This window comes from Haliotis rufescens, unplaced genomic scaffold (assembly GCF_023055435.1).
Source record: "Haliotis rufescens isolate VD_foot unplaced genomic scaffold, xgHalRufe1.0.p SCAF_44, whole genome shotgun sequence".
Lineage (NCBI taxonomy): Eukaryota > Metazoa > Mollusca > Gastropoda > Lepetellida > Haliotidae > Haliotis > Haliotis rufescens.
The window spans coordinates 3,616,762-3,628,680 of record NW_025964157.1 but is presented as its reverse complement, the minus strand read 5'-3'; the positions used below and the strand labels follow the sequence as shown (position 1 = coordinate 3,628,680).

Below are 11,919 nucleotides of genomic sequence, written 5' to 3'. Positions count from 1 at the left end.
CTCACTCACTAATACAGGAGAGAAGCCAATTACAGTGAAGGTCTAGTAATTGGCCTGGACGTAACAAGACGGAGCCGACAATGGTAACACTAACACTCACTCACTAATACAGGAGAGAAGCCAATTGCAGTGAAGGTCTAGTGATTGGCCTGGACGTAACAAGACATAGCCGACAATGGTAACACTAACACTCACTCACTAATACAGGAGAGAAGCCAATTACAGTGAAGGTCTAGTGATTGGCCTGGACGTAACAAGAAGGAGCCGACAATAGTAACACTAACACTCACTCACTAATACAGGAGAGAAGCCAATTACAGTGAAGGTCTAGTGATTGGCCTGGACGTAACAAGACGGAGCCGACAATGGTAACACTAACACTCACTCACTAATACAGGAGAGAAGCCAATTACAGTGAAGGTCTAGTGATTGGCCTGGACGTAACAAGAAGGAGCCGACACTGGTAACACTAACACTCACTCACTAATACAGGAGAGAAGCCAATTACAGTGAAGGTCTAGTGATTGGCCTGGACGTAACAAGGAGCCGACAATGGTAACACTCACTCACTAATACAGGAGAGAAGCCAATTACAGTGAAGGTCTAGTGATTGGCCTGGACGTAACAAGAAGGAGCCGACAATAGTAACACTAACACTCACTCACTAATACAGGAGAGAAGCCAATTACAGTGAAGGTCTAGTGATTGGCCTGGACGTAACAAGAAGGAGCCGACAATGGTAACACTAACACTCACTCACTAATACAGGAGAGAAGCCAATTACAGTGAAGGTCTAGTGATTTGCCTGGATGTAACAAGACGGAGCCGACAATGGTAACACTAACATTCACTCACTAATACAGGAGAGAAGCCAATTACAGTGAAGGTTTAGTGATTGGCCTGGATGTAACAAGACGGAGCCGACAATGCTAACACTATCAGTGTGGCAATCAAGATGTACATTTGTAGGTGATGATGTCACAAATGGTCTTCTTGACTCATACCTTTCACAGGTACAGTTATCAAGGACAATTTAAGTTTGTGTTTTACTGAAGAGCTGATCCATCATTTTTCTGTTTCATAGAATTGAATTCGTTATTGGACAACATCTAAATATTCATGTTGCAAATTGACATTTTCTTCTCAGTGTGGTTAAAATATCCATTTTCACGAGAGCAGGCGAATCAACTTGGAACTGCATTGAAACACGACCCACCTTGTTTCACTTTGAGTTGCCTCGTGGCGTAACACGCACGAAACGGGATAGCACAATACCTTGTGGTCAACACAAGGTCGGGAGTCTGAACCTGTTTAATAGCTACAGAAGTGTAGGCCCCTCACTCACTCACTAATGGCTACAGTAATGTAGGCCCCTCACTCACTCACTAATGGCTACAGTAGTGTAGGCCCCTCACTCACTCACTAATAGCTACAGTAGTGTAGGCCCCTCACTCACTCACTAATGGCTACAGTAGTGTAGGCCCCTCGATCACTCACTAATGGCTACAGTAATGTAGGCTACTCACTTACTCACTAATGGCTACAGTAATGTAGGCCCCTCACTCACCCACTCACTAATGGCTACAGTAATGTAGACCCCTCACTCACTCACTAATGGCTACAGTAATGTAGACCCCTCACTCACTAACTAATGGCTACAGTAATGTAGACCCCTCACTCACTCACTAATGGCTACAGTAATGTAGGCCCTCACTCACTCACTCACTCACTCACTAATGGCTACAGTCATGTAGGCCCCTCACTCACTCCCTAATGGCTACAGTAATGTACGCCCCTCACTCACTCACTCACTCACTAATGGCTTAAGTAATGTAGCGCCTCACTCACTCACTCACTAATGGCTTAAGTAATGTAGGCCCCTCACTCACTCACTCACTTACTCACTGTAGGCTACAGTAATGTAGGCCCCTCACGCACTCACTCACTCACTAATGACTACAGTAATGTAGGCAACTCACTCGCACAAACATCGACCACTCCTGAATCATGCATATCTTCTTTTCTTCGGATACATCATAGGATGGTTTTAGGATTGACAGGGTTGGCTTTGATGAAATCAAACAAGCAACTAAGTAGATGGCGACCTCTTAAAGTATACTTTGATGAAGATATAAGCAAAATGGTGGATACAGATGCTGTCACAGTGGGGTAAAGATCCATACAGTTGCTTGTCAGTATCATACAACTCATTACCCGGGAAGGACAAAGTGCCATGCATAATAAGGCAATCTTGGCGACTTCTGACTTTGTCATATCGATGCCGGTGTCGTAGACTGTCAAGAGGCATGGTATGAGGGCTATTTGTTGGTAAACTGAATGAGTAAAACATGAATAAACCTTAGAGCTTTGATAAAAGCATCTGTTTCAAACACTGAACTATTCTTGTCTCCAGAAAAGTAAAGTAAAGTAGTTTTATTAATAAAAATGACATACGGATATAGATCAAGACAAATTATCCAATCAATTAAATTAGCCACAGAAGTGATATTAATATCTCTATCAATTAACCTATCGCCACCTGTCAATCTCACAACACGATTTTCAACAAGTCAAGAACTGTGAAATGACAAATAATTTGCATCTTCCACTCTTGAAAAGGTTATCTCCCAAAACCCCTACATCTCATTTCCCCTACAACCCAGTTCCCCTACAATTAGTTAAAACAACACGTGGCATTTACCTGTCTGGCATCACCTAAAGGAGAGATTAAGGTCTGGAGTAGAGGTAGTAGAAATGAAAGGGGTAGAGCTTTAGGGGATTAGGGGACTAAAAGGAAAGTTTAAAAAAAGAAAAAAGAATTAATGTAAATGTAATGAAAGATGCCCGTATGATGAGAAGACAATTTTTAGAAATTACAAAAATAACAATAGGAAGAAACAATTATTACACTGAGAAACTTAGATGAGACGATTTACATTTGAGATGGCTAGGTTTAGTACATTGATACTTGAAACTGACTAACATGTGAATAACAAACTACCTAAATGAACACCAAATTAAAAATCTTAAACAAAACTGCAAACAATCAAATATCTTCACCCCAAAACTTAAAATACCAAAAATAGACACAACACTAGCTAGCCAAATAAATAAACAAACCGACCCAAACATAGCTAAAACCACCACACTAGCATACATACACGAAAATTGGCCAAATTGGTGTCACATTTACACGGACGGATCTTCAGATCCGACCTCCAAACACACGGGTTTCGGAGTCCATAAACTCACATAAACAAACAAACATCCACCATACCCCCAACCCCATCGGCATCTATTCCAAATCTCAAAATTCCCAAATTATATATAAGCAACCCCTAAAGCCCCCTCTTGGGTTGCACTCACCACTATCACCCCTTTCGGAAACACATTAAATGGCCTGGCCGGGCCCGTGTGCGAAATACGCATCAGTCGGAAAGCGCACGTTAAATCTCCAAAGTAAGTAAGTAATTAACATGTGCGAAATACGCTACAGTTGGAAAGTGCACGTTAAATCTTCTATATCAGTCAGACTAACATGATCCGTGTGCGAAATACGCATCAGTCGGAAAGCGCACGTTAAATCTCCAAAGTAAGTAAGTAACTAACATGACATCAACATGGCTGGTCTTCCGCTATGTTGAGTTTGTTATGTCACAGAGAGGAAAGCCCTAAGTCATATTTGATGGTTATCTTCTCACTAAGAACATCGAGAGACTGACTTGCGTACACTGGAAGTGTGTCAAGTCCACATGTAGAGGAAGACTGAAATTTATTATAATGTATAATGAACATTTTGTTATAATGTATTAAGAATTTTGAAAAATGAACATTTTATTATAATGTATTATAAATTTGGAAAAATGAACATATTATTATAATGTATAATGAATTTTAAATAATATCGTAATCGTAATTAAATATTTATCTCAATCTTTTCGTGTTTCTTGGGTTGTTCCATTGTATGACATAGGTAACAGACTAGGGATTAGCAGTGCCATGGACCGTGAACTTTGTTGTCTTAAGCTGTAGGGGAAATGGGATGTAGGGGTTTTGGGAGGTTACCCTTGAAAATGTTTGACTGTGCATTAGACTTTTATATACAGATCTCAACACGTTTAGCAATTAAAATGTATCACGAACTATTGCAATACACAATGATGGATGAAATATGTCATTCATTCATAGTGTGAAAAACATTACTATCTCCAAATTAGTACATTTACTGAACTCAACCAGTTCTCATAGCATCCACACATTATTATATCCGCTGTAGATCACCGAACGCTAGTGGTATTTTATAAGAGTTAAGCGCCCCTTTAAAACATTAGGAGAGGGTTGTCGAACTGATAATCTAAAGACCGATAGCATGCGCGATTATGTGAAAAGGTTTCTCCATGACAACACACGTCAGATATATAGTACACTACACAACACATCATTACTGTTCTATAAACAACATGAAACAACAATACTGTCCAATATCATCTGTCTAGGTCACGTGATCTCTCGTGTGGTGCTGTCCTCATTCAGTGCTGTCATTGTGCGTTCCTTTCCCAAATGTACTTGAGAAGTACTTCTATCAGGTCAGACTACTACTGGTGCTAGGTCTACTTGAGAAGTACTTCTATCAGGTCAGACAACTACTGGTGCTAGGTCTACTTGAGAAGTACTTCTATCAGGTCAGACTACTACTGGTGCTAGGTCTACTTGAGAAGTACTTCTATCATGTCAGACTACTACTGGTGTCAGGTCGCCCTATATTTAACCAATGACATGACGGCCTACGTGTGTAAGGGAAGAACTGGATCCGATCTGGACCTAAAGCAGCAGTCAACTTTTGAAAGATTCAACTGTGTAGGGAGATCAAAGTTATCTCTATTTCCGTATTCAGCGCCTGAAGAATTTGAACACTTTTACATCTACATCAAGTGCTTTTATGAATTATCATGGAACTGGGTTTAGTATTCCCCTCTGTCTAGCCATCCATTTAGCATAGGACACAACCAATCATATATCAACCAATCACATTCCTTTTTATTGTTCAATTTTTTGTTAAATACATACTGTAGCCAAGTTTAGTCAGAGAAGGGGTTTGACTCTCTTACCAAGCAGACCTCTCTCCCACAGCCCAGAGTGTGTACCGACTCTCTGTGGCACCCTCAGTTATTATCTAAGTATATTGTAAATTGTTAATTGTTCTTGTAAATAAAATTAGTCTTCTGTGATATATACACAACACCACTCTGTAGTTTCATATATACAGAAGACCACACCATAGTTTCATATGTACACAACACTACACTATAGTTTCATATTTACACAACACCACTGTAGTTTCATATATACACACCACCACACTTTAGTTTCATATATACACACCACCACTCTGTAGTTTCATATATACACAACACCACTCTGTAGTTTCATATATACACAACACCACTGTAGTTTCATATATACACAACACCACTGTGTAGTGTCCTATATACACCACACTCTGTAGTTTCACATATACACAACACCACTCTGTAGTTTCATATATACACAACACCACTCTGTAGTTTCATATATACACAAGACCACACTATAGTTTCATATGTACACAACACTACACTATAGTTTCATATCTACACAAAACCACTTTAGTTTCATATATATACACCACCACACTTTAGTTTCATATATACACAACACCACTCTTTAGTTTCATATATACATAACACCACACTATAGTTTCATATATACACAACACCACTCTGTAGTTTCATATATACACAACACCACTCTTTAGTTTCATATATACACAACACCACGCTATAGTTTCATATATACACAACACCACTCTGTAGTTTCATATATACACAACACCACTCTTTAGTTTCATATATACATAACACCACTCTGTAGTTTCATATATACACAAAACCACTCTGTAGTTTCATATATACACAACACCACTCTTTAGTTTCATATATACACAACGCCACTCTGTAGTTTCATATATACACAACACCACTATGTAGTTTCGTATGTACATAACACCACTCTGTAGTTTCCGGAATAACAAAAGGCGCCATTCCAGCAGTTGCCTCATGTACAAACAACGCTTTGTGAAAATATTGAATCGTTTATGAGTTATGTGTTAAAATTACATCTGAACGAAGTCCAATTTTTTGCCTTGGAATCGAAAATTATAAGGAATAAATAGATCATAAATAGCAAAGTTCAGAACTTGTCTTGATTTTTATGCCATGTTTTATATGTGAAACATTGTGAACAGCTGAAAAAGGAACCCTACTCTCATTTGCACATATGTCCTAAGTGCTGACGAGGAAACGATCATTTGTTTTACAAATTCCTGTAAGCGGCGCAAAATTTGAATACGTTTACATATCTTCTGGAAGTAACATACAGCAGGCCGTCAGCATCAAGACAGACACCATCAGGATATTCCAGACCATCCTGTTGTGTGAGGACATCTCTGACAAACTGCCCCGACTCTGTCAGCTGAATCACCTTGTGGGCGCTAGAGTCTACAAGCAGGATATCTCCCGTGCTGGTTGTTGTGATACCCCGAGGATATGACAGAGCTCTGTCTCCTGTGGGAGTGTAGGTGAAAACAGCGGCTCCTTCACTGGTCACACATACAAGAGATTTTACTTTCCCTTCACTGACTACCAAGTTGTTGTTCCTGGTGACGTGGATGTGGTCTGGATTCCCTGTCACCCCCGTGTTGATAGACCTCAGTATCCTCCCTGTCATGTCCAGTATGTCCACAGAGTGAGACTGTCTCCATGTACCTGCCGCCAGCTGTGAAGGACTCAGAGAGGCTAGAGCGTAGTACACCTTGCTTGTTTTGATAGTCGACAGTATAACAGGATCTGGGGTAACATTTACTGTAACTATTTCCTCACTGCCTGGAACACTGACAGCTATCTGACTTTCACTTAACTTGGCTATTTGCCAAGGATAATTAGAAAGCAGAAGCTGATTATGAAAGGATTTGAAGTTTGATGTGTAATATGTTTTGAGTCTCTTGTTATTGTAACCTGCAACTACCGTTATTTTGATGCCATCAACAGTAAACACTGTGACGTCACGCACCGAAGGATCCTCCCCGTCCCCATCTTCCTTGCAGTCAATGGTGTGATGTAGAACAGGATAAGACTCGGGGTCACTCACTCCATGGACGACTTCAACCTTCCCCAGCTGTAGCTCATTAACTGCTTCACTCAGCTTGTCCAGGTCGTGTTTGAATACAACCCTTCCTGGTGCTGGCCTGTTGTCCGTGTCTCTGTTGTCTGTAGACGTCAAACCCACCGAATCATAGATGGCATACATGTCCATCTCACAGTTGGACGTCACAGCATTGGCTGTGAACTCATACTACTGCTGGTACATCTGTAGCTCGATCTCCTGGGATTTTATATCTGCTTGTAACTCATGTAATTGTTCATCAGTAGCTTTATCGATGTCACCAAGGAGTTGTTTCTCCTTTCTTAAAATAGCACGCATCACTTTTTCCCGTGTCTTTGTGACTTGAACTTTGAGGGTTTGTGAATTACTCTTCACATCTTGAATTGTAGATTTTCTCCAGGTTATGTTATTATTCGTAGCCGCCATGTTGATTCTGAGTTTCTCTATTTTGTTTGTCAGTTGTTCCTTCACAAGAGGGGTCATACTCTCAATTGTATCAACATCCTTACATGTCCTGTGTCTTATACTGCAGCATATCGTGCATATTGCCTGCTTGCAGTCTTTACAGAACAACTTCACCTTTTCATATCTGTGGACTTGACACATGAAGCGACGCTTGACCTTTGTCTTGGTGTGATCAGACAAGTGAGCTACTTCATGGTCACACAACACTGGCATCATGTTGTGCATCTGGAGACATCCTTCACAGAACACAACATCGCAGACAGAGCACCAAGAAGTGGCGGGAGTTGTCTTTCCTTGTTTTGTACAAACACTGCACACATGTTCCTCCACAGCTAAAAAGACAAGTGTTCTTTATTTCATTTGTCATAAAACATGATAAGAATCGGACATTATCTAGGGATATAATAACATTAAAGACGTTACTTTTGTCATAAAGGTACACGCCCATTATGTAGGCGAATATATCACATAACACAGGTTGTAATTAGATACTATTTTGCTGTAGGAATCCCTGGTCAGTATCTGAGCTAGTGTTTATCATAACCAGAACGGGTGTATGGCGCCATTTAAGTTCGGAGTCCAAAATGACAGGAGAGTCAACAATAAGATGTTTATAAATGTTAACGTTACAGGTGCTTTGTCACAGTGGAGGGTCAGCTCTGCGAATTGCACCGTCTTAATGACAGGGCCAACCGTGTGTCCTCATCGATTTGAAAAGATGTCAGAGACCAGATTTATATTAAATAGAAACGCAAAGTGTTTGTTTCTTGCTGTTATAACACGTTTGGTTTATGAAATCCGACACAGACAATAACGATATATGAGCTAACTTCTGTTTTAGTTTCGAGAAACAACCCACATATACCATTGCTCCTTTGGTTTTAGAACCAATGGAGCTAACAAAAGACCACCAGAGTTTGAAAAGAAGTATAACCTTTCCGGCGCATGGGATTAATTCTATTAACACCTTTTTTACATATTTTTGATGGGGCTACGATGCGACAATCCGACATACTTTCACCTTGAAAAATGTCGTGATGTTGCATTGTCACCCTTTGGTAAAATAGTATTCAATGGGTGACGACAAATGGTCAAAATGTGGCGATGTGGCATTGTCGCGCTTTTGGTAATTTTGACACTTTTGCTTGTTTTTTTTAGGACGACAATACGACAACGTGACAATGTCCATTCTGGTTTTCAACAGAACCGATCTAATATCCATTAGACCAAGAATGTGCTCTTTTGTCTTGGTATTTGTTTTGAACACTTTGAAATAGTTATCCGCCTCAACACCTTGGATTTTATTGAAAAAAATAAATTGTCCAAGAAAATTATTGACAAAACCTTATTGTGCTTCTGATATACGCACAACTAAGATCAACTCCACAAATAAAAATCATAACAATTATTTACTAGCTTGTAAACAACATTTACAAGGAGTGACGAGTACCAAGGGGTAGGTGAAATCATTGTATGTAATTATATTTAGTTATGGCACTATATGTCTGAGTTACATTAAATTTCATCGGTGGGTCAGGCTGTAATTTGTTTGTCTTTGTGAGATACTTACCCTGCATTAAATCTATGGACCTGAAGTCATAATAAGCAATTCTATGAGCAAATTCTCGTTTATGTCCGCGCAAGAGTGTGTTTATTTATCTCAAACCAAGGTATATTAGTCAGGCAGTACAATAATAAGCTGATTACCCTTTGTGCCGGGACCAAAGTCGTCCATCAGCCCCTGCATGACGTGGCTTGGTTTCAGCTGACTGACCCACTCCTCTACTGGTCTGTCAGGGTTGGTCACATTCGTCTGTTGTCTACAGGAGGGACATGGTATGGACCTGGCTTGTACTGCTTCCGGCTGTGTGTAGGTGTATTTTAGCAGACAGGACTTGCAGAATGTATGATGACAGTGATGTGTGGCTGGGTCTGTGAACACCTCTGTACAGATGACACAGGTGAGGTGGTTGTCTGTTAGCTTCTTAGCGGTCGCCATCTGAAGCAAATCGGACAGCTAAATGAAGTATAGATGGATGTGTTGTAGACATAATCATAAAACATGTACATGATCGCATTAACCCTGACGTCCAAAGACATAACATCTTTACAAGCAGTGAGACGGGAGAGAAAAGGAGACGACCCACTGCATTGTATATCTGTGGTGCTGTCTGTGGGTAAAGGGGGGTAACTCTTGTTGTCATACTCTACCCTGAGCAATGAACATGAGGAATGAATACCATGTTTTGAAAACATGATCAACTGTCGTTTCTGTTATGGACCAATTTCCACAAACACAAAGGCATGTTTTATGTTAGTGAAATATCAATAGTGTCACACTCTTTGTCATAGTAGGGTCAGTGGAGGATAAGTTCAATATTTCTTTATAGCACAGTGACTCTTTATTTCACTATCATATTTAATAAGATACATTTTCATATGAACTTCCATAAACATTTGATAGATCTTTCATTTTGTATTCTGTCTACGGAGGTTCTACAACATATTTAACCACTATGATTCTGTGCTTGGTAAGAAGCAACTAAATCGAGGATTGGATGACGTGAACACACAAACTTTGACCTGGTCAGCTTTGTGTAACCCTTTGTGTCGGAATTATTGCTCATTCTAGGCCGAGACATGACTATTTACAGATCGCCAGGCTTGAACATTGCTAAATGTGGATTATTTATATCCTGACATTGACAAAAACATCACAGGTTAAGTGAAGGAATGAAGGTTTCCCAACAAAATGTGAGTTGCATGGATCTGAGTGAGTGAGTGAGTAAGTTGGGATTAACGCCCCTTTTAACAGTATTCCAGTTATATTGCGGCGTGTCAGTGCAATGTGAGAGGAAAGCCCGAAGTGATGCAGGTCTCAGACGTTTACCACTTCGGTGAAACCCACGAGCATGGGTATGGTGCTGACAAACCTAGAAACATAATCGGAGCGAACCGGGATTCGAACCCACAATCATAGGTTTCTGGCGTGCCCAAGGGACCACAGCGATTCGCGGCGCCTTAGACGACTGGGCCACCCGTGCCCCCGCGTGGATCTGAATATTGTAAGATATCAAGTGGCGGTTGATTCTTTGTCTTTCAAGGTCACTTGCCACTCTGGCAGTGTTTGGACTATTTTGTATGGAATGTATTTATTTGGTAAAATCCACGTGAAAACATGATCGTCAATCTGACTTCACTTAACTCCTCAACATGTGTCACAAACACTGGTCAATTCCGCACGTATGTATCGTATGTATGTTTTTTTCTACTATTTCAATTTTGTTTGTTTCCCCACTCACTCCCTCGCTTACTCACTCACACACGTACTTGCTATTGATCCACCGCACTCCTGTATACACACAGACATGAGGATATATTATACACGCGACATTGTGTGGATGTTGTGCAAGGGGACCTTGACCTCTGACCTCATTTCTACTTTCGTTTTAACGGGTCACTATGACCTCAGATAAATGTAGGCAAAACCTTGTCTCCCTAGCTGGTGTTAGTTTATGTTGATAACAGTACATTTGATAACAGTAAATCTTATCCTTAATCCGCGATGTAGATTCAGCTGCTAACTGACGTGATACAGAAATATATGGATTTAATCATTGTTGACTCCTGTCGCATAGATCTACATCGATATAAAGCTTTCTGTGTTCAACTGAAACCGAGGTGCTTGCAGGTTTACATTATAACACAGGTAACGCAGCAATGTACTGATAGCGAATTTAAAATCTGTAGTTGTGTGTGAAATGTTATGTAACTACGTGACATACCGATATTACAATGGGCGCGTCTACTCTCTGAAGGCGTCCCACTTCCTGGTTGCTGGCTCGTGTCACGTGACATAACTTAGTTTCACGTGATCCGCTGGCGGCAGGTATATAAATGTATCTAAGCAACTATTTACGACTCTATGGTTTGGTTATTAAAGCAAAACTAATAATAGTTTACACATGTGTTTGTGACCACTCAGAATAAATCGTGCTAAAATTGACATACATAGTTTCTAATATTATCTAGTGAACCAGAGTATATTTGCGACATCATATGAAAAGCACAACTGTTATATACCGTGGCCCATAAGGGACATGGAGTATGATTTCATTTGTATCACAAATTGTGTTAATTTGGAAAAGGTTGCGATAAAAGTAAGTGAAATATCAAAACATTGAAAAACAGATAAATGCTTTAGTTAAATGATAAATGGCAATATATCGTAGTTATATCATTAGGAATACAATC

The 11,919-nt window shown here is 40.1% G+C and overlaps 2 protein-coding genes across 2 annotated transcripts; both read right to left on the bottom strand.

Moving 5' to 3' along the window:
* Positions 1 to 3,943: 3,943 nt before the first annotated feature.
* On the bottom strand, positions 3,944 to 7,383 carry LOC124136090. Its single transcript, XM_048383108.1, has 2 exons — positions 6,396 to 7,383; positions 3,944 to 4,922 (listed from the first exon to the last, which is right to left on the bottom strand). The coding sequence occupies exons 1-2, from the start codon at positions 7,348 to 7,350 to the stop codon at positions 4,891 to 4,893; spliced, it is 987 nt and encodes a 328-aa protein (XP_048239065.1). The 5' UTR covers positions 7,351 to 7,383; the 3' UTR covers positions 3,944 to 4,890.
* LOC125372638 (E3 ubiquitin-protein ligase TRIM56-like) lies at positions 6,228 to 11,492 on the bottom strand. The gene is made up of 3 exons (XM_048383109.1): positions 11,451 to 11,492; positions 9,373 to 9,664; positions 6,228 to 7,997 (listed from the first exon to the last, which is right to left on the bottom strand). Exons 2-3 carry the CDS (start codon positions 9,662 to 9,664, stop codon positions 7,390 to 7,392), a joined length of 900 nt encoding a protein of 299 aa, XP_048239066.1. The 5' UTR covers positions 11,451 to 11,492; the 3' UTR covers positions 6,228 to 7,389.
* Between the last annotated feature and the right edge of the window lie 427 nt (positions 11,493 to 11,919).